This window comes from Dicentrarchus labrax, unplaced genomic scaffold (genome assembly GCF_905237075.1).
Source record: "Dicentrarchus labrax unplaced genomic scaffold, dlabrax2021, whole genome shotgun sequence".
In the NCBI taxonomy this organism is placed as follows: Eukaryota; Metazoa; Chordata; class Actinopteri; family Moronidae; genus Dicentrarchus; species Dicentrarchus labrax.
The window spans coordinates 30,631,037-30,655,304 of NW_026136705.1; the positions used below are offsets into that span (position 1 = coordinate 30,631,037).

At 37.9% G+C, this 24,268-nt stretch overlaps 1 long non-coding RNA gene and 1 gene segment (V, D, J or C); both read right to left on the bottom strand.

Annotated features, from left to right (window-relative positions):
• Nucleotides 1-13,129: 13,129 nt before the first annotated feature.
• Nucleotides 13,130-13,697, bottom strand: LOC127363883 (immunoglobulin heavy variable 3-30-3-like). The segment is given in 2 exon segments: nucleotides 13,130-13,525; nucleotides 13,613-13,697. Coding segments are annotated over 2 exon segments (363 nt in total).
• Nucleotides 13,698-15,643: 1,946 nt separating this feature from the next.
• Nucleotides 15,644-17,330, bottom strand: LOC127363904 (uncharacterized). Its single transcript, XR_007884954.1, has 2 exons — nucleotides 16,227-17,330; nucleotides 15,644-16,090 (listed from the first exon to the last, which is right to left on the bottom strand). It is a non-coding gene; the product is annotated as an uncharacterized LOC127363904 (long non-coding RNA).
• Nucleotides 17,331-24,268: the final 6,938 nt, after the last annotated feature.

The window sequence follows — 24,268 nt, forward strand, 5'->3', positions numbered from 1 at the left end:
TGTATAAAGATAGCCATTAGAGGAGTGTTTGCCCACAGTTTAAGGGGCTTTATGTGTTTTTAATTGAGGTTTCAAGGCTGGTTGGATATGACACAGACCATAAATGGAAACGACTGGATCCAACATTTGGTGCCAGATTCTGAGCATACAGTAAGTGTAACATACAGACAGTATAAGCAAATATATGATTTGGATAGTATCCATCTTCCAAACCACTTGTATTCTTCATGGTCTCAGTTTTTCTTAGCGCACACTGAACAAGGCTGAAACATGTTTAGAGACACACACATTCACACATATAACACATGAAAAAAGTTGGAATAGCCATTTTACCTAAATTGCATATGTTCTGACAGAAAAACTTTATAACATATAACATTATTAAACATTTATGTTCCATATTATTATTAACATTAACATTACTGTGCTCAAAGGATTAAGAACACAGTTGGTCCTTGACTGCCCTCTACAGTTCTAAAGGAGGGACTGCAACTATTTTCCATTTGAACATAATGTAGAGCACAACTCGAGCACAATAATAAATAGCAGAATCTTCAGTCTTCAGACTGTTCATCTGCAGATACACCTGCTGTCTGCTGTTGCCTCTGGAGATGGTGAATCCACTCCTGGACTGACTGGGAGTAATAGGATCGGAGTACTAGCTGGGCTCTATATATGCACTCCACTCCAGTCCTTTTTCTATAGAAAGCTCTGTCTTGATCCAGGCTTATACGGGGTAGCTGCTGAATGTGAATCCAGAGGTTGTACAGGTCAATCTCAGAGATTCTCCAGGCCTTTAACCACTGGTTCAGATTCTGTCAGAGTCTGACCATCAACACCTGTCAAACCAAGAAAGATATGCATGTCATAAGTTACATTGGTAGTAAAATGAAAATATATCAAGTCAAAATAATTGAAGATGTTCACCTGCCCAGCAGATAGTTAACAGCAGTAGTCCTGTCCTAGTTTTGCATTGATCCACTAAACTGAAACCACATTTATTCTAATAATACAAAAATGTTCTTTAAAATGTGCAAATGTCAAGATTGCTCGACTGTGGGCCTTCCAATGTTCATTTCTGAGATTATAGTCTCAGGGCCAGTTTCTACATGACAGGGCTTAGATTAAGCACGGAGTAGGCCTTAATTTATAATTAAACTGGAACATTTATGTAGTTTTCATGAACGTGGCTTAAATTTTGTGTAGTTAGTCAGGAGACTATGAGGTCCTTGGAGTGAGGTAAGCAAGATTAATGAAGAACACCATTGTTAAGTCTCATTAGGTTAAGTGGGGCACATGCTGTTGGTCTAATGGCACTCAGAACCCAGAATGAAAATAGAAAACATCTTCACTGGTGAGAATCTGGTCCCAAACAATGGCCATCATGTTAAACTGTGTGTCCACTGTTGTCTGTCATTCTCTCTCTGCAGTCAGATAAGTAGAGGTGGGAAGACATCTGAGTTTTAGATTGACTCCTCCTCACAGGGAGGAGTGATGTAGATTGACTTGGTCATCAGCTGTTAATAAAACAGCATACATTTTCAAACAGCCATAGTTACATTGAATTATTATCATGACACAATATCTCGACTTCATAATGAATAACTTTAGAATACGCTATTATATTATGTTATATTTCATTTATAAACAGTAGAAGTATTCAACAATTTGCAAGTTTTATTGGAAAAGACCTGAAATGTAATCAGAATCTTAATGGATATGTCACTAATCCCTGGCCGTGATGACTGTTTGGGTGTTTTTGTGTTGTCTTGTGTTGTCTTGTGGTGTTTGTGTCACTCTTTCTAGTTTTTTTTTCAGGACACCTGCTCCTCATCAGTCTTCTGCAGTAATTCTTAGGGAGCAGCCACACATCCAGTCAATGCTGGATTGTTGTGAAGTATTGAGGGTGGCTAAATGTTTTCCAGCCAGTTATTTATTGTTGCTACTGTTTGTTGCCTGTCTGCTTCTGCCTGCCTGAGCCGCTTTCTCTCTTGCTGTCTGTTTTTGTCTGCAACTAACCGTGTCTCTCTGCCTCAGGAATCATTCCTGGGACTCAGCTCTGGAACCCTGTCCACTCAGCCCACGCTCCTGTGTAAGCTAGCTTTACCAGATCCTCACACCCAGGTCTACCAGCCAGCCACTCTCTGGACCACCCCACCTCTGGACTCCCACTCTCGCCTGCCAGCTTCCCTTTTTTTTTCACTATTCACTCGTTGTCTAATAAAACCTGTTTAAACTCAACCTCTTGTCCGGTCTGCTTCTGGGTTCCCCCGAGAACCCTGACAGGATAATTGTTACGAGTATAGTATAACCAAGTAAGTGAATTTGGTAAAGCCACCATTATATACTGGGTTGCTGGGCAGGTCCACCCCCGTAGATGCCAAAGTCTCGGCCGTGTTGTCCTGTCCGATTTCCACATCTAGGTGTGGGATCATTAGAGGGCTTACGCATGGCTGGTTATTACCGGTGTTTCTGCAAAAACCTCTCCCCCGTGGTTGCTCCTCTTACCACTTGTGTAGCCTTAGTGTTCCTGTGGTGTGGAGTAACACTGTCAATATGCCTTCGATGGAGCAAAGCCTCTTCTTGCAGTGCACCTGCCCTCACTGTGCCTAACTTCTCTCCTGCTTTCAAACTAGTTGTTGATGCTAGTGCTTCAGGAGCTGGTGCTGTGCTGCTCAAAAAAAGATGTGCTGTCCATGATTATATGAAGCTGGGAGAAGTTCAATCAGGAAGACTATGCTGCTCATTCATTTTTTTTTAATATACTGTTTTTGTTAATCCCTTAACAAACAGTTTGCACTTGCAGCTATGAGTATAGTGTGGTGTTTAGTTTTGCCTGCTCTGTGTGCCTCAGACTGTTTCTCTTCACTGTAAAAAGTGAACTGGTGTTGAAACTGTTAGTAACTGAGGCCTCCTCTGGTGGCTTCATGTTACAAGTGTTCAGGCACTGAGGGGTTTTTGTTCAGGTCCACTGATGGTTTGTGCTATTGTGTCTCTCTGGCACAGTAATACACACATAAAGCAGAGTAGCCTTCAGGCTGCAAGACTCTGTCCGTTTAGAGTCACTGTTTTGCTAGAAGAGTCTTATGGAGATACCGGAACTTGTTCTTCAGTGAATCTTTGTAGTATGTGTTCCATCCATCACCTGCCCTTCCAATCCACTCCAGTCCTTTGGCTGCAGGTTGTCTGATCCAAGCTGTGGGAGCGCTGCCCAGAAAATAAGAGACCTGACAGGTGATGGTCAGACGTTGACCTGGCTGCACAGTCACAGGCGCTGGCTGTGTCAACTGTTCACACTTCACACCTGTTAAAAAAGAAAATGTTTTGTAACAAATGATCAAGTTATACTGCAAAAGAAGAACTAATGCCACTGACAAATCCAGAGACTCACATCCAGTTGCCAACAGTAACAGTGAGCCGCAGAGAACATAGTTTATGTTGAAACTGACGTGCTGTGAACTCCACTGAAAGCCTGATGTAGAAGTTTTTATAGCTGGGTGGCAACAAGGAAGGTCACTGAGTTTGCATAGAATCAAACATATGAAGCCTCAATGTTGGTCTAACAGGAGCCAATAGAAGAGTCTTTTGACTGTTTTTATATCTGGCAGATAAAATTATATCTGAAATCACCTCTGTTTTTACATATGATAGAGTTAATTTTTATTACACACTCAACTGTAACATTTTGAAAGTGAAACTTTACATTGCTACAGTTACAGTTCAAATAATAAAAACTGTAACCTTTGCTTTTTCTTTCTCCTATAAACTATTGCCGTCTAAATATTTATTTTGACAACAATTTGCATAAAACATTATGTACATTTTTAGATAATTTCAAACAATGACCAGGATAATTATTCTCTATGTATTAACATGAATGATGGATAATGATATTCATTACAACCAGCACTGCAATAACAATGATGATGTGCATCCATTGAAACCAAAGGAGCACCGGAATATTGCTTTCTGTGCCATGTTGACAGTGTGTTTATCATGTTTTCAATTGATTGCAGTGTTTTACTGCACCATTAGTTTATGCGTTTATTCACTCACATATTGTATCCGCTGCAAGCAGAAATATAGTGACAGCAAGGATCATGTAAATTGTATGTAAACTTCAGTGTGATGCTGCTGGTTTGCATAGAAATTACTGGACCTGGAGGACATTAATCATGTGAGACAGTGCAGGGTCTATCAGCCCACTGGAGTGGGAGAGAAAGACAGAGTGTTTGCTTAAAAATCCCAGAAAATGTTTGTTACTGCAGGATTAGTTGTCCATCCATCTTCAGTCAGTCTCATAAGCACAAGAACACACAGCAGCCCCTTCAGGCTTCCTGCTGCTCATCTTGAGATCTGCCTTATAACTGCTTTTCATCACAGGACTTTGACTTTCCATCTGATTGGGTGTAAATGGCGCACGCTCTGCTGCGACAGCACACACTGTGACTCTGCTTTATTTCCCCCATCTTCTGCTACTACTGTATCAAAGTATCATCCAGCCCATCCTCATATGCTGCTCCTCCTGTTTTTACAATATGCTAACTGTCACCAACCGGACCAAATTCATACATATCACCAACACAGTGGCTAAGATAATTGGATTCCCCACACTCCAATCTCACAGAACTAAACAACAGGGCCATCTCACACATTGCAACCACAATAGAACTGGACATTACACACACCCACTAAATCAATATCTCACCCCACTGCCTTCTGGACGGAGGTACCGAACATTGAGGTGCAAGAAGCTCGCTATGGGAAAAGTCTGATCCCTGCAGCTATTGCTGCTTTAAACAAAGGGGCGCACTGAGTGTGTAACCTGTCATGTATTATTTATTTGATTGTTTGTTTTTGTTTTGTTCTGTAGATTTGTTAATTGTGGATAGCGTGTTTCTTTGTTGAGTGTATGGTGTTGCCTGCAGGTGCAGTGATGTGGACATGAATTTCCCCCTTGGGAGGACAATAAATTAAATTGAATTGAATTGAATTGAATTGAATTTTTGTTTAGATAGAAAAGTATCAACTCTCACAATATCCAGTTTACATGAGCAGCAGGAGTATTACGCCTTAGTTCAGTCCAGAGTTCAAGTGTCAGTCAGTTAAGATCAATGAGAACACCAGATCTTGCGCCCATGATGAATAAAAATATACTTAATATCAAGCATTTTTACTGCACCAATTTGGAAAATTCAACAATAAAGTCCCATATTTATACCTCCAGATTCAACATTTGACCATATTTGAGCTACTGTAAAAACTTTGCTCAAAAATTCCTGGCTATGGATGGTATATTTGACTCTCTACACATATAAGACTACAGTATATTTAATATCCGGGTGCTGCATCATTTGGAGAAATCTCAACAATAAAATTCCATATTTGTACCTGCTTTAACTGTACCTCAAATATAAGAAAATATGCCACTTGGAGATACAAATATGGACTTTTATTATTGAATTTCTCCACATTGGTGCAGTAGAAATGCTTGATATTAAGTATGTTTTTATTCATCGTGGTGCATGAAACACTTTAATGTAACATATTTTCATGATAATGCTGAGAATACTTGTACACTTGAAATTTAAGTGCTCTGATTTGACCAAGGAGATCGGAGTAACGGCCGCTTGACCGCAGTTATTATGTCACAGTCATTATCTCGAGATCTCAAATTAATTGTATTGTTATCTCGGGAAAACAAGTTTCATTATCTCGAGATCTCGAGAAAATTAACTTGTTATCACAAGTTAACACTTTCATTGCCACGCCGGATGACACCCAGCTCTACCTCTCCAGCAAACCAAATTCCACTCTCCCACCTTCCTCCTTCACCTCCACTGCTTCTACCGAGCTCAAATCCTGGTTCTCCTCCAACTTCCTCAAACTCAACAGTGATAAAACCGTGAATTTCTTTTATTGGCACTAAATCAACCCTCTCAAAAGCTGACAATCTTCCCTCACCATTTAGACTGATTCTCTGTCTCCCTTCCCCCAGGTTAAGAGTCTGGGTGCTCATCCTCGACAGCATTATCTTTCCAATCCCATATCAATAACATCACCTGTCTGCATATTTCCACCTACGCAATATTAATCGACTCCGCCCTCCCCTTTCTCCCCACTCCACTGCCATCCTTGTACACAGCCTTGTCACCTCCCGCATCGACTACTGCAACTCCTTTCTCGTCGGCTCCACCTCACAAATACCTCCATAAACTTCAACTGGTTCAGAACTCTGCAGCTTCGACTTATCACCAGAACCCCTCCATCCACCACATCACCCCTGTTCTACAGCAACTCCACTGGCTCCCTGGGAAACTCCGCATTGACTTCAAAATCCTCCTATTCACGTTCAAGGCCATCCACAACCTCTCCTCCTTATCTGTCCGAACTCCTCCACATCGCCAACCCTCTTCCCGCTCCCGCAGATCTGCCTCCTCTGTCCACCTCTCTCTGTCCCTCCCGCCCGCCTCGTCACCATGGGGAGCAGGGCTTTCAGCCGCTCTGCCCCCCAACTCTGGAACTCACTCCCACTGACCTCAGGAACCTGGACTCTTCACACTCTTCAAATCAAGATTAAAAACTCACCTATTCAGAACTGCATACCCCACTTAACCATCTACATTGTCTTTTCTTATCTGCTTCTTATTTCCCTTGCTTCTTTTTTTTTTTTTTTTTTTTTTGTGTTGTACGGTGTCCTCGAGTGCCCAGAGAGGCGCCTTAAATAATTTAATGTATTATTATTATTATTATTAAAACGGAGGAAATAAAAATGTATGAATGCATGGCCCTTTAGGGCTTCCGTAAGATATAACATATGTTTAAATGAAGTATTTATTTACATAAACACTGCATGTACTAAAGTAAATACATTTTGCTTCCTCCACTTTCTTGCCGTCTTTCAGAAATGGTCTTAATGAATCCACAGAATGCGATGGAAACATTTTTCTTGTTTTGTGCTTTAGTTCAGTCCAGAGTTCAAGTAAGTCAGTCAGTTAAGATCAATGAGAACAGCAGATCTGAGAGTCTCCTTTAGTAACAGAGGAGTAAGATGTGCAATAATAAACAGAGAGCAGACACTGACTGCCCTCTAGTGTCTTTATAACTGGAACTGTGACATTATTTTCACTCTCATACTGTTAGCTACTTTAGATGCCAAACTTAAACATTAATGTAGCTACATGTCTTTCTTTTTATTCAGACCTGGACAGTGATTTCAGCAGACTGTTTGGCTGTCAGTGGCTGTTTTTGAAGAAGTGATCATTAAAGGAAGACATTTTATTTATTTAGGTGCTTCACTGTTATTGTTGTTATGATCTTCCTCACAGATTGTTATGTTTTCTTAAAGAAATAAAAGCAAAATAAAAATACAAATCTTTTCTAAAGTAAAGTAAAGATGAGTACTGTAGGATTTTCATTTGTGCAAATGTTGTTTTTATTGAAAACAACATTGGCATATACTGTTGTGTTCAATTTCACACTAACATTCTCACTTGGAGCAAATAATCTTTCACACAATGTAACACTGTCCATCAATAGAAGGGTGAAAAAAATACTTTGTCCCACAAATAGCCCCTTCAACAGCCCTTTCTAAGGGATCAAAACAGGGCGATACAAAATAAAATTACAAAGTGCACATGTAAGGTAAACTAGGACTAGGCCTATAGTGCAGTTAAACCATGGCTTAATACTTTTGTCAAGTTTGCTTTGAACATAGCAGTCAGGCTACTGCTCTTTATTCACCAGAGGCTCAACCCAGCCTCTTATTTCAGAAAGAATGAACAGTAACGGTTAACAATAAAAGGTAAGCCTACTACTTCTTTGCTTTGAGCCAGTTACTCAAACAGACAAGCCTGTTGACATTTTCAGACAACAAGGAATCCATCCATTTCGGCGTCTCTCGCTCGCCATCCACTCAAAACGTAACGTCTACTACTCTTAAACAAGTGTGTGCGGCGTGCCTGTTGTTTTGTTTCCGATCTAGCTAGATGCCGTGTGGTGTTGTTGTTTTTCTAACGTTACTAGTTGTAGTGAAGACACTGGGATGTTACTGTATATGGCGTTAGTTCAGGGGCTATCACTGAGTTCACACCGGGGTGCCGGTGTGTCGGTTTAACTGGAGTTGAGTTAACTGGTGATACTGAGGCTTTTTAGGACCCCTTATTGCCGAACCAGGAAATAAAGATTCTGACTACTTCTATGACATTCATTTGTTGGTGACTTTTAAAACTCTGCAATAGAAACTCTTTACTGGAACAATAATGTTGGTGTCTGCTCCTCACTACGGAACTTTTATTCACTGTCATGGTGACATTAACTGCTGATCGCTACCGCTGTTTCAGAGTCCTTCCCGAGTATAACGTTACATCGAAGAAAGACTTCTTTGGATATCGTATATTGTAATCATACAATGGCTTTACAATACATCTTAGAAACACTAACTATTTTAAATAATTTAAACACACCAAAATGTAATTGTTTATAAAGGCAACCACAAGCTCACACTATTGTAAAACCACATTAACGGAGTAGCTCGAGTTTGGATTAACCTGTGATATTATCCTGAGTGAGACTGGTTGAGATGATGAGCTCAATGCTCGTAGTTTCTCTTGTGAAAAAAAAAAACCTTCACAAAAACGTCTCTATAATGAATATTTATGTATTCCTCAGGAACCAGCAGGTTCTCAAATCTGTAAGAGTATAAAGTGAGGACTATAGGGAATGGCAATGTATGTGACATAACACTGATAACGTCAATAAAACATCCAAAATCCTCATGTTACCGGTCTAGTGTCATAGTTGTTTTTAATGTGTGCAATTATATCCAGCCTATAAATTAATCAGTCCGAGTTTACGCTCCAAGCAGTGTGGAGAACTTTGTCAGCTGTGGCAGAGTGCACATTCATGCTACACTATCTGTATTTACCGTCCATCGAGTTTAATATTAAAATCTAGACGTTTCGCTCACTCATCCCAATAGTCTACAAAATTCAGTTTAGTCTACATGTGCTGCACGTCACAACTCTGGATTTGAAAATAAAGTCATAATTATAAAATTGGTAAATACTGCACAATAAGACCTAAATGCATGTAAATCTGATTAAACGGAGTTATCGTTTGAGCAATAGCGTTATTGTCAATAATTTAAACCCACCGAAATCAAATCCTTAGGCTACTTAAGCAACATACCAGCTCTGGTGTAGAAAACAAATGTACCCACATGTGATCATGGTGGACAAACTCAAGTTCAATATACAATGCAAGTCTTACATAGCAGCTAAATTGACCAATTTGTGACTGAAGGAAAGAAATGATTTGTAAGTAAGAGTTTGCTGACATGTACATAATATCATTGTGATTAGTGAAATAAAAGTCTGTAGACTTTAAAAGGAAATAAGATCAATGAAAACAGCTGTTGTATCACAAGTTAATCTGGTCATATCATGCTTTGCCACAGCTAACTTCAAGATGGGTTTACATATTTACAGTCTTTATGAAAGTATAAACTGTTCTGAAAAGATTTTGACGTCAGTATAATATCAATGTATGAAGACAACAAAAACATTTTGTAAAGGATTTATTGGCATGACATGTACCTTATGTTAATGATTTGATTTTGGTGGGTCTAAATGCAAGTTAGAAATTAAGATAAGATAAGATATAAGATATTCCTTTATTTGTCCCACAATGGGGAAATTCCAATTCCAAATTACAGACATTATTTCTAAAATATGTTGTAAAGGTTTATGGTTACCATATATAATGACACAATTTAATCACATTTGACATGCTTTCAGGTTTTACTATTGTGCAGCATTTACAAATGTGACTGTGACAAGATTATCGCTTGATGATCCCTGTCCAAATTTACTTAAAAACCTAAAAAGAATTGACATGTGAATGAAACTCATACAGACTACCACCCCAACCCCCATACATGCACCTGTGCGTAGTTAACCAAACCTAGACGATTCTGTTCTGATCTTAGTTTGTACAGCTGGGCATCCAACTTCTGCCCCTATTGCAAAATAGGTAACAATATCTAATTTGGTTGAAAGACTTTGCTGACATGTATAGAATATAAATAAAAGATAAAGTCTGTAAACCTTATTATGAAACGTGATCAATGGTAGACAGATTGCATCACAAGTTAATCTGCTCATAATGGTTTGTCACAACTCTACTTGAAGATGGTATTAAACATATACTGACTGTTTCAATGTATAATACCACAATTCTATCACATCTTATAATCTCTGTCCCATTTATTCAAAATCCCATGTGAATCGGATTTGTATATCGTAGACCCACTACTGATTAAAGTTTTAACATTATCCAATTTCTCTTCCTATTGCAAAATGAGATTTGACAGTTGTCTAATTTGGATGAAAGAGTGTGCTGTTATGTGTATAATATCATTGTGATTGGTGAGATAAAAGTGTAGACGCGACATGATCGATGGTAAAATGTTGTAGGCTATCACCAGTTGATCTGGGCGTACCACGCTTTGCCACAGCTGACTCCACACTGCGTTAAACATATACTGCAGACTGTATGTTTCCTTACACACTGTGTGACAGTATAAACTCTTCTCAAATAGACTTGACATCAGATTAATAAGGATTCGTAAAACGACAGAAAGAACATTTTTTTAATTATTTATTGACATTTGCAGTGTTTGGAACAGGCATCGACACAGTCACCTACTGTGTCATTCTCTTCAAGCGTCCGGAGATCGCCGCCGCAAATAAAATTGATTCAAACTCCAGGTAACTCCGTTAATCTTATTAGACATCAGAACTGGAGTGTTTACAATGTTAAGGATTTCATTCTGGTTGGTTAAAATTATGAAAAGAAGTCAATTCAGTCAGTATTTCTAGTGTACAGATCTGCATCAATGCTCGGGAATATCACCAGTTAATTCAACCACCAGTTAAACCGACACACCGGCCAGAACACCAACTTAAGGCTAAGTAATGCTCAGAGGTTCACAATGAAGAAGAAGGTGATGGATAGTGCAGGTGGTTTAATATCCTCTTGCTGACAATGAGGTCATGCGGTTTTTCTATAGCAAAGGAACAATAACAAATATACACAAATGAATAAGAATAAAGCTCTAAATCACTAATAAACATACTAAAGGAGTACTGAAATTACTACATCCCCAAAATAACAGTCCTGAAACACTCTTCACCTGACTTACTAGCATATTAACACACATATAAACATGGTAATATTTAAGTAACACTCACTGTAAGCATTACACTAGCGAGTCGGAGCGATAACAATAACGTAACATGTGACGTGACGTACACTTGATCAGAGGCAGGTGAGCTAAATGCTACAACTAGCTTAAACAGTGACCACATGGCAAGTCTGACAGCTACACATCAGAACAACAAAATAAACTATAGCTGCAGCAACGTAAACACAGTACATCAACAATATATCCGGACATACTCACTTTCCATCCACGCACAGACCACTTGCCGTGGCGTTAATTGTTAATTGAACCGTGAATCCCTCACTCTGCCGTCTCACCGGAGCACACACCTCTCTGACCAAGTACCGTCAGTTACGCTATATAACCAAAGGGGGGGCGCTCTTATATGAGCTGACCAACACTACATCTATGAAATCACACACTAAACATAATATGTCCCAACTTTGGGGCCTTTTCTACACTAGTTGTTGCAACCATAGACATATATACATAGACGCTGCATCGACTGTGGAGCGACGTGCCTACAGGGCGGCCATCTTGGAACAGGGCTAGCAGAGGCAGCGGTGCATCAACCTACGAAGGAAAGAGGAACTCCGCAATCTCAAAGTAGAATTAGTCGCTGAATTTTGGACCGATTTCCAAACGTATTGATTTGTTAAAAACGTCACACATGTAGCTATGATACAGGGTGCTTGGATATTTTAAAAATGCTGGTTTTACTACCCAAATACAAATTCTACTTAATGTTATCAGCAGACGAGCGTCTGACAGAAGATTCATGATTAACTTGAGCACAGCTTTTTTTGTAATTGCAGCATTTCTTTATTCATTAACTTATTCACTTACTGTAGTTACTTACTGTATTTACTGCAAACAGAAATACACTGACAGCAGCCAGGATCATGTAAATTGTATGAAAACTGCAATGTGATGCTGGTTTGCATAAAGACTTTTAATGGTTTTAGTGTTTGCAGATATTTGAAGACATACAGAGAAAATTGGGGCCCTGAGAGGAAAACAGCTGCTCAGGAACTGAAACCTGTGTGACAAAATACACAATAATAGTCTTTAGATTAGATGAAAACTACTGTAGTTCATTTTTGTCATTATCACAACATTTGTTCTTGTCTGTGTGTGACTGTGTCAGAAATAAGTCTGAATCAAATAGCATGCAGTGTGGTTTATTTGGATTTTTTGTTATTGGTTTGCTATAATATTATTATTTCCAAATAAAATAAAAATGTAACAAAAACTAAACAATTTGTAACATATGACAGGCACAAGTTTATTTGTGATCATGGAGATATGTAGCTACCTTTCATCCCTAAATAACTACAGTGTATTTCTTGTTTTATTGTATCAAACTGTCAATTGGTCATGAATTGTGGATTTAAATCCAGTCATAAGTCAGTAAATGTAGCATTGTGTGGTGTGTTTTATAATTTTTTAATCTGAGGACATTAATCAGTTGAGACAGTGCAGGGTCTCCTTTTGGAAACAGAAGAGAGAGAAACTTGACACTGACTGTCGTCCAGTGGTTTTATACCAGAAACTCATTTTTATTTTAGTTATTATATTTTTCACTCACATATTATCATGGAGTTTATATCCACATAATTTGCAGTGTCTTAATTTATATAAATGTTTAGTATTTGCAACAGTTGAATTGCTGCAACCAGATTGTGCTGTCTTTGGCCCTTTTATCAACAAGTGCATTTTATTGTGTTTTTATGTTTTTAATATTTCGTAATAAAATATGAGGAACAGTTTTCTGGACTTAAATTGAGAGACAATTATTAATTTATTCACTAAAATACATCTAAATAAAAGGTAATGTAGCATATAAAACTATGTATTAAAAAATCATCATCACCATGTCATATATCATCATATATAATACAAATACTATGAATACTTAATGCACAGACTCTACCAGCCTGAAAGATGAGTACTGTAGGATTTTGTACAGCTGCTCAACCAACTCCAGTCACTGTGGCTCTCGAGCACAATAATAAACAGCAGAATCTTCAGTCTTCAGACTGTTCATCTGCAGATACACCTGCTGTCTGCTGTTGTCTTTGGAGATGGTAAACCGGCCTTGAACTGACTGAGAGTAGCGTTTCCTGTCATTATCATTTTCCACCCAGGCAATCCACTCCAGTCCTTTTCCAGGAGCCTGTCTGATCCAGGCCATATGATAGCTGCTGAATGTGAATCCAGAGGCTGTACAGGTCAATCTGTGAGATTCTCCAGGCCTTTTAACCACTGGTTCAGATTCTGTCAGAGTCTGACCATCAACACCTGTCAAACCAAGAAAGATATATGTTATGTGTTACATTGGTAGTAAAAATGAAAATATGTCAAATCAACATCAGTGAAGATGTTCACCTGCCCAGCAGATAGTTAACAGCAGCAGTCCTGTCCTATAGTCCATCATGTTAAACTGTGTGTCCACTGTTCTCTGTCATCCTCTCTGCAGTCAGATAAGTAGAGGTGGAAGACATCTGAGTTTTGCATTGACTCCTCCTCACAGTGTGGAACTGGATTTGACTTTGATCTCATTTGATGTTTGGTGAAACTGCAGAATGAATGTTTACTGTACATTAGTCATTCCTCCAAGAGTCCCTCTTGCATGTTTCAGTATAATTTGTGCAACAGGTTGACAAACACATTATTTAAGTTGGTTGACCCTTATTAAAGACCACATTATAGCGCACAGTCATGTAGAGTAAGAGAGTAACAGAGTAAGAGACCTAGCAGGTGAAGGTTGGAGATGACTTCATGTACTGTCACAGATTCTTGTTAACTCAGAATTTTATATTTCACACCTGTGGAAAGAAATCAGATGTAAAATCTACCTGTATACATGTACGGAAATTATTCTCATAGCAACCGTCTAACAGAAGCTTTTTTAAAAGGAGGTGAAATGATCTTAGCCTCTGTTAATTATGCCTCTCCTACAAGCATATAGAGTCAGCTGTTTTTCCCTCCTGGATGAGACCTCATTTATATATAATCAGTTATGTATTTAACACTTGTTTTATTTCATTCATTATGTGTTTAATTTGTGTCATTTCAATCATTACTTAGTAGTTACAATTTCTTCTTTTAAAGGAGTTTTGATATATCCATACAAAGATAAATTTGTGGTTTTAAGAAAAAAAAGAACAGGGCATTTTGTGTTGCATTTTGTCTCATTAATATTAACGAGCCTCTCTTCTGATTGGCTGACTGTTTCTCAGTGACAGGCCAACCTGTAGCCGGTGCGTCGTGCTGGGAGCATGGCTGATGGTGGCGACTGTATAGTTCAATCACAACCTTATGGAAGTTCTGACAGTTTGTTTAAAGGCACAGTTTCTGAATACTGGCTGTGTGCATTTCTCTGTGGAATGAGCTTTTTGATACTTTCACAGTATTTATACAGCACCTACCTGCTTTATAATCACACAAGAAATGGAAATCTCACTTTCCACAATATGGGACCTTTAATTATTGAAATATAAGAGAAAATGTTTCACTCCTGCCTTACAGAATAAAAGATGGGGATATTATTAACCAGTACATTGTGGTAGATAAGCACATTAAACCATAAAAAAGAGGAAGTGACAAACCACAGCCTCAGCTGGTGCGTTCACATTGTGTTTGTTTCTCTGTATGTGTAGGTAAGATGCCACACTGGTTTTAAGATCTCCTGCTGCCCCCTTTTGGTGACTGTGAAGATAAGTTGTTTGAGGTTTTTGTAAAGCTTTTTTGCTCACTTAGATGAGGCTGTCGAATCCCTGGACATTCAAACCTGCCCAAGAAACAGATGTTAAAGGACACAAGTGAGAACGAGAGAGAAATAAACAGCAGAACATTAAATGTGTGCATTCTCTGATCAGTATTGCACCATGAAGCAACATACAGGGCAGACAGAGTGCTGTCAGCAGTACAGACAGTTTGTCCATCATCTTGAGACTGAAGATGTGAACTCAGATGCTGCAGAAGTAAACCCTCTGAAAGCTCTGGATTTGCATTGGCAGTTTGTCAGGGAGGGGCTTATTTGTATAATAGATTTGATATATATCAAATACATCTCCAAGCTAAAAATACTTTGTGCTTTTGATTCTTAACTCTGCATATATGGTATATAACACTGTGAACAGGGCCCCTGAGTAAATTTAGCTCATAATACTTATGTCCTTTTATTCAAGTAAAACCCTTATTATGAAGTCTTACCTTTATTTCAGTACACAGCCTTTAGAAAACCAATTCTTCTTGTAAAGCTGCTCACAGGGGAATTAATTTCAATAAGTTCAGTATGACAAATCTAGTGTTACAGGTTCTCTGTTTGCAATGAGCAGGGGCGGTCCTAGACCATTTGGTGCCCTAGGCGAGCTTTACTGATAGCGCCCCATCCCCACGAGAAAAGAACTCATGTCCAAAGAATTGCACATTTATTTAAACAATGATAATACAAACAATATAACAATATGTGCAAAATAATAAACCTGTTCAATAATAAATATACAAAAAATAAACTTTTAAACATATTTTTAACAGTAGTGCAATATCTGAGAACAAAAAGTGCACACTAAAGAATCAAAACTAAAAATTAAACTAACAATAAAACATTGTGTGCAAAATTAGATACTGTAAAATGTGATTCATATAACCTATTAATCAAAATATAATATACAAAATAAACAAATAAGGTTCAAATTCACCCCAAGTGAATAGAATAATATATTCTACTTCACACTAATATCACACTTCATTCACAATGCAATCTTTCTGGCCTTCCTTGCCGCAAAGTCATCAATAACCTCCTGAGGGTGAGGTTGGCAGGAAGAGCAGCATGCTCTTGTTGTGTCTCTTCTGGTGGCTCTAGGTCCATAAACATAGAGAGAACGCACAAGAGCAAATACATTGACTGGATGAGACATGGCACAACATATTGTCATTTTCACGTAAGTCAATACATTTTTATCATCACAAACATTCACTGACACATTAAACTCACCTGAGGAAACCGGAGCAGCTGAGGTGCATGGCTGTTCCTGGTCTGATGATTCAGCTGCAGGTGGTCCCAAATATTTTAATAGTGAATCTAAAATGATATAACAAACAAGTGTATTATCAACATGGAGTAAATCATTTCCATTTTTCAAATGATATTATTATTAAGTTGCTAAGCATTTTAATTTTGGCATTCTTTTTATATAAATTCACTTAGGATGTGTCCGAAATCACTCACTCATTCCCTACTCCCTAGTCACTACATAGGGACTCCAACGTAGAGGACTATATAGGGAGTAGTGGGTGACATAGCCTTAGTCCCATATGCTCACAGCTCTATGTGCATACCTCTCTGCATAAACATAACTCTACCTGTATATATCATTTATTATTATTATTATGCTCAACTTATTTGATTCAATATTCCATCAGTATGTAACTTATACTTATTTCTGTTCATCAGTATATAACATATGCTCATCTTTTGCACCTCTGTCTATAAAGTCCACATGTTGATATCCTCATCTGCATATGAGGCACTGACTCACTCAGCACTTTACTAGTTTGCACTCTGGTTAGATGTAAAACTGTATTTCACGGTACTTGAACTTGAGAGTAAAGTTAAAACTAATCCCAAACTGAATCTAATCTAATTTTGCTATATGGACAGTAATAATAGACTTTTCACATCCACTCAATTTTTTATTTCATAGCACACAATGAGATGCAAAGTGCTAACGTTATATACTGTAGCTAGCATCAACTTGTATAGTGTTTTTCTCGAGAAATAGCCAGCCAGTGAAGGCCAACCCAGGCCAGCAGTCTGAACCAGTCTTATTATGACAATATTGGGCCGACTGCATGTTAATAACGACCAAACCTAACCTTGCTACTTAACGTGAGCTTACGAGTAAGATGACACGATGCTACTGCTAGCTAGCATGATTATATCCTGAATGCTCTGTGAATTTAATAAATATATAATTAAAATGATGTAGCTTTCTCTTGTGCACGTTTCTCCTGCTCTTCTTTTCTACACTTTCGAAACTTCGCCCATTTTGGACTGTAGCTGTAACCATGGTAACCCGTCGACACGCACACCGACTGCGCATCAGTGTGCGCGCTAGCATGTTGTGACCGTGACGTGTAACAGCTAAAGGTCACGTCAGAATTGTCATTTCTTTTGCTTAAGTTGAATTTATTTTTTTATGTCAAAGTATTGTAGTTGTAGATAGAGGGATGGCAAAAACTGTTGAAGAAATAAATAGACATTATCATTTTAATTATAATGTTTTTCTCGCCGCATATTTGGCGCCCCTCACTAGGTGGCGCCCTAGGCAAGCGCCTATGTCGCCTGTAGGAAGGACCGCCACTGCTCAAGCTGCTCAGGAACTGAAACCTGTGTGACAACATGCAAAACACTAAATGAATTAGCTTAGATGCAAACTAAAGTAATTTATAAATTACCTGTTGAAGGCTCATTATCACCACATTTTACAGATATCTGTTTGTAGTTGTTGCACAAATCAATAATAATCAAATATTATGCAGTGTGGCTGTTTAGCTATACTAAGTTTTATTTCCAATTTTTTTTTTTTTATAGAAAAACATAAAGAAATTGTAACACATGAAGGCAGAGGTTTATTGGTGCCCACAGAGACCTTTCATCCCTGAATAACTTATTGCATCAAATTATTTCTCATAAAATGTAACTTTAAATCCAGTCATACATCAGTAAATGTCTATGTGTTGTAGCAGTTTGAATTCATGGACCTGAAGACATTAATTATTTGAGACAGTGCAGGGATATAATATAGTATATAAAAGTACTGTAGGATTTTGTACAGCTGCTCAACCAACTCCAGTCACTGTGGCTCTCGAGCACAATAATAAACAGCAGAATCTTCAGTCTTCAGACTGTTCATCTGCAGATACACCTGCTGTCTGCTGTTGTCTCTGGAGATGGTAAACCGGCCTTGAACTGACCGGGAGTAGTAGATGCTGCTACTGCCACTGCTGATTAAAGCAATCCACTCCAGTCCTTTTCCAGCAGCCTGTCTGATCCAAACATTTGTGTAATGGCTACCAAACCCTGAATATGTACAGGTCAATCTGTGGGACTCTCCAGGCCTTTTAACCACTGGTTCAGACTCAGTCAGTGTTTGACCCTCAGTGCCTGCAGACAGTTAAACACATCATTAGTTACTGTAATGCAGCCATATTGTCTTTGTATCAGGAGGTTTGTCAGACAAACAATGATTGTTCTTACCTGCACAATTAATAGACAGGATGAGAAAAACAACCAAATAATCCGGTCTGATCATTGTAAAAGCCAGTTGTCTCTGTCCAGTCTACAGTGTGTATGATTTAGTCTTTGTCCTTCACTATGCAACACATATGTAGAGATGGAAGAGATCAGAGTTTTGCATTGACTCCTCCTCCTCACAGAGAAACACACCACATCTCACACATCTCTGAAAAAAACAGGATTTTGATCATTTTATATTATAATGATCATTTTCAATAATTATGAATAATTACAATGTCCATCAAGTTATTTGACCTGATGTTTATACCAACTTGTATTTATTTATATTGTTCTGCAGCATTTAGTAGTACATCCATGTACTGGACATATCATGCATAAATGTCCAAATACATTCTCAACACCTGCTGTTAAAAAGCAATAATGGGAACATTATTAACCATTATTATTGTAGAAAACAATATGTTAAATGTAAGACTGAGAAACTCGTAGTTATAAACTACAACATCAGCTGTTGTTTTCATTGTGTACATGCGTTTCTCATACTCTCCTTTATTTGAGTTATCCGACTTTTTTACAATTACAGGTTTTAATCCATTAGCTGATTGTCCATCCATGTTGGATACAATATCACATCCAAAAACAGGAACTTGGGGGAAAAAATCATTCAAATAAAAAACAAAACAAAATTAAGATATTTTTCTTCACCTCAGAGAAAGAGAATTTTTAATCATGGATTAAATGATTATTAATAAAAATCAGCATTGCAAATAAATGTATTACAGATAAAATGTAATGTTCACCCTGGATGTTGTAAATAGAGGAAGTAGTTTTTGTATGACTCTCCTGTTATTGTCTCTCACTGTGTCTCTCTGGCACAGTAATACACTGCTGTGTCCTCGGTCTTCAGACTGTTCATCTGTAGATAGACTTTACTGCTGGAGTCATCTCTGGAGATGGTGAATCTACCCTGGACTGACTGGGAGTAATAGATCGGAGTACTAGATGTGTGTACGAGAGCGATCCACTCCAGTCCTTTTCCAGGAGCCTGTCTGATCCAGTTCCAAACTGAGCTTCCGAAGTTAAATCCAGATGTTGTGCAGGTGAGTCTGTGGGATTCTCCAGGTTGTCTAACTGCTGGTTCAGACTCTGTTATAGTCTGACCTTCTGCACCAGTTGAAACCAACAGAGCAACCAGCAGGAGTGTTAGCTTTCTGTGAGCCATGTTCACCATGCTTCTGTTTTCAAATCCACAGATCCTCTTTAAATATGATGGAAACTGGATCCCTGTGAGAATTTGTTTACAGGAAGCTCCTCCTACATCACATTCTGCTTTTATAGTGAAATTCAAGGTTTCGAACACAAAACAAAACAATTTAAACAACCTGATCATTAGCAAAAGACATCTGTACCTCCATGACTATAACAGACTGCTGAGTAAATTTAGATATTTCGACTTTTATTCATGTGTTTTTAAAATGACCCGGAAGATTTGTTCTCCTAAAACTTCACTGGCTTTAAAACAGTTTAATTCAGAAATCCTAAGATCATAAATAATTGTAAGATTAATTGATTTACTGATTAATTTCATTTTATATATTTACTGCAAACACAAGTATGTAAGATCATGTAAATGAGTTTGCTGCAGCTGGTTGAAGGCCTGGATTTTATGTTATGTTTTGCTTGTTTTTTACTTTTAAAGAATTCAGCATCCAAATTATGGATGTTTGAAGTCACAGACATACAGAGAAACTTGGAGCCTCAAATGGAAATGAACTAGTTATAAACAGAAATGTGTGTGATGATGTACAAAATACTAGGGAAAATGTCTGCTTGCTTATCTGTCAAATACAGTATGAATGTGATGTTTAATGTCACAAGAGGAAACAAAACATAATTTTCTTTTTTTTTTTTTTTTAATTATCTCAATTCAAAGTCTGCATGACTCTGCATATTATTTTCACCTGCTCTCCAAACTAAATGAGACTTGTAAAGCATAACCACACAAATGCTGTTCATTTTCTCTGAGGAGTGGTTTTAATGAAGCTCTGTTATAAAGATGAGTACAGTAGGATTTTGTACAGCTGCTCAACCAACTCCAGTCACTGTGAGTCTCGAGCACAATAATAAACAGCAGAATCTTCAGTCTTGAGACTGTTCATCTGCAGATACACCTGCTGTCTGCTGTTGTCTCTGGAGATGGTAAACCGGCCTTGAACTGACTGGGAGTAGTAAGTGCCACTGCCAGTATTAGCAGCAGCAATCCAATCCAGTCTTTTTCCAGGAGCCTGTCTGACCCAGTTCATCCAGTGGCTGCTGAATGTGAATCCAGAGGTTGTACAGGTCAATCTGTGAGATTCTCCAGGCCTTTTAACCACTGGTTCAGATTCTGTCAGAGTCTGACCATCAACACCTGTTAAACCAAGAAAAATATTCAATCAAGTTTAAGTTGGCAGCGCATATGAAAATATGTCAAATCAACATCAGTGAAGATGTTCACCTGCCCAGCAGATAGTTAACAGCAGCAGTCCTGTCCTATAGTCCATCATGTTAAACTGTGTGTCCACTGTTCTCTGTCATCCTCTCTGCAGTCAGATAAGTAGAGGTGGAAGACATCTGAGTTTTGCATTGACTCCTCCTCACAGGGAGGATAGAATGAGATTGGACTTGGCTTTCAGTATTTTGGTGAAACTGGAATCAATTTTTAGAAGTCAGTTTAATTATATTAATTCATACTGTTGACCTTATTTTAGCTTTTGCTCTTGCACAAATATCCAGTTGCCCCATACAGAGATAAAAGAATCAAAAATCAAAGCTCAACCCTGGTTTAACTTCATAACTCATACGTTTAGGCATTGACTCCTCCTCACAGTGTGGAGAGAACCAGACTGGTCATTGCTTGTTGTTTAGTCAGAGCTGTGACTTGAGCCAAATTAATTTTAATCATGCATCTGAATTTAAAATTGGTGTAAAAGTCAGTACTCTATTTGAAAATAGAATTTTGGTCAAAAAATATTCTACTTAAGAATTATTCACAGGAACAAAAAAAAAAAAAAACACAACTGAAAAATCAAACTCTTGCACGTTGTTTGCCTTTTCTTAAATTAGGCCTTTGTTGGACAAAAGTATCTGTTAAGTAAGTACATATCACATGTTACAAAAGTGAAACAAGGATCATAATAACATCTGGATTTAAATGTTTAAGTAGAAACAAAATCATCCCTAAATTTTGGATAATTAATGAATAATAAAATCGTGCAGTTTTACAATTTAACATTAAAAAGAAGTTGGCTGAAGACTCAGATTCAGGTAATAATGCATTTACTTAACAGCTAACAGTTACATGTTAAATATAATTATTAAACTGAAAGAAGATTTTTTTATCTTCACTGTAACAGTGAACTGGTGTTGAAATCATTAGTGGTCTGAGGGCTCCTCCTCTGGTGGCTTCATGTTACAAGTGTTCTGAGGGGGGCACTGAGGGGTTTTTGTTCAGGTCTACTGATCTCTGGCACAGTAATACACAACAGAGTCTTCAGGATGCACATTCTGTCCGTGTAGAGTCACTGTGTTTCTGGAAGAGTCTAAGTCGATACTGAACTTGTTCTTCAGTGAATCTTTGTAATATATGTTGGATCCAGCTCTGCTTCCAAGAAAATGTTTTGTAACAAATGATCAAGTTATACTGCAAAAGAAGAACTGTTGACTTTGACAAATCCAGAGAGACTCACTAACAAGGAAGGTCACTGAGTTTGCATAGAATCAAACATATGAAGCATCAATGTTGGTCTAACTGGAGCCAATAGAAGAGTCTGTTGACTGTTATTATATCTGCAGAGTGAAAACATGCCTGGAAATCACCTCTGCTTTACATATGATATTTTAACTTCATTACACACTCAACTTTAACATTTTAGCAATTTTACTTTTTATTAACTATAAACGTTGAATGTCTAAATGTATTGTATTACAACAATCTTGTATTAAATATTAAGTAAATTCTACAATAATAGTAAACAACATGTATTGATCGGCTGTGGCTCAGAGGCAGAGCAGGTCGTTCCTCAATCGGAAGGTTGTGGGTTCGATCCCCGGCTCCTGGTGCCACATGTCGAAGTATCCTTGAGCAAGATACTGAACCCCGAATTGCTCCCGATGCCGTGCATCGGTGTGTGAGTGTGTATGAATGTTAGTTTCTGTTCGATGGACTTTGCCATCACTGAGTGAATGTGTGTGAAAGGGTGAATGTGGCACGTAGTGTAAAAAGCGCTTTGAGTGGTCGGAAGACTAGAAAGGCGCTATACAAGTACAGGACCATTTACCATCATTATTGCTAATCTCAATGTGAATATTATCACAACTCATGGATGATTGAAAACATTTTTAAAAAATCAGCATTGCAATAACAATGATGATGTGTACCCATCGAATAAAATGGATCACAAATGTTGCTTTCTATGAGCCGTGTTAACAGTGTGTTTATCATGTTTTTAGGTAATGAAAACACACTTTAAATATGATGTGAGTTATTTTATTCACTGTCAGCACCTCCTACATTACTTTCATGACTAACTTCAAACATATGAGCACAGTCTCTTTGTAATGTAGAATTTGTTTATTAATTTATTTGCTCATTTACTGCATTTACTTAATGCAGCCATGGTGATATTAATTGTATGAAAACTTCAGTCTGATGCTGGTTTGCATGAAATACTTTTAATGGTTTCAGTGTTTGCAGATGATCTATTTCTTTTCTGCTAAGAATGCAGAGGTCAGTCAGTGTCAAGTTTCTCTCTCCTCTGTTACTAAAAAGGACAATAATGTCTGTAAATTATGTTTAAATATTAAGTTATGATGAAGAGAGTCTTCTCTTCATACTAAAAGGAGACTCTCAGATCTGGTGTTCTAATTTATCTTAACTGACTGACACTTGAACTCTGGACTGAACTGAGGCGTAATACTCCTGCTGCTCATGTACACTGGATATTGTGAGAGTTGATACCTTTCTACCCTAAATAAAAGTCCTGTGTTAACTTGATTCAGCAAATGTTTTTCTAATGTTTGAATGTCTGTATTGTCCTAGTTCTTATTTTATGACATAAATAAAACAGTTTTTTTTTCTTATAAGTGGTCTGACCATTAACACCTTTCACAAAAAAAAATCATATGAATTTAGTAGCTACATAATTTAGAACTTTGTCAAATCGAGATCAGGGAATCTTCACTTGCTCAGCAGATATACAAGCAGTCACATGCTTAATTACATTTACAGAGCGAACACAGGGAAACACAGGGAAAACAGGTCACGGCTGAAGGCTTATCCTTTTAAGTCAAACACATTTAAATACTCAACTTCTCTGTCAGGAAGTAACAAACCACACAAACTCTACTGACTCTTTTATTTATTTAAAGGCATACTATGCGGTTTTCCGGTTTTGTCAAACAGCTACCCCTAGAGTCGCTGCGGAGTACTTGTACTTAACGTTAACTCGTAAATACCACTCACCAGAGCCGTCTCTATATACAGCTCTGCGTCTCTGCACTCACGGCCTGATCCCCTCCCCCCTGTATACCGGTACATAGATAGATAGATAGATAGATAGATAGATAGATAGATAGCAGTGGAGGAAATAGTCAGTAATTATTTAATGCCAATATTAAAAAGTTGAGGCATTCTTACACAAAAACATAATCATCATATTGCACAAACACAAGCCTTTCATTTGCATTTTAAACTCAACTTGTAAACAATTGACTACTTCTACACATTTCTTTGACAT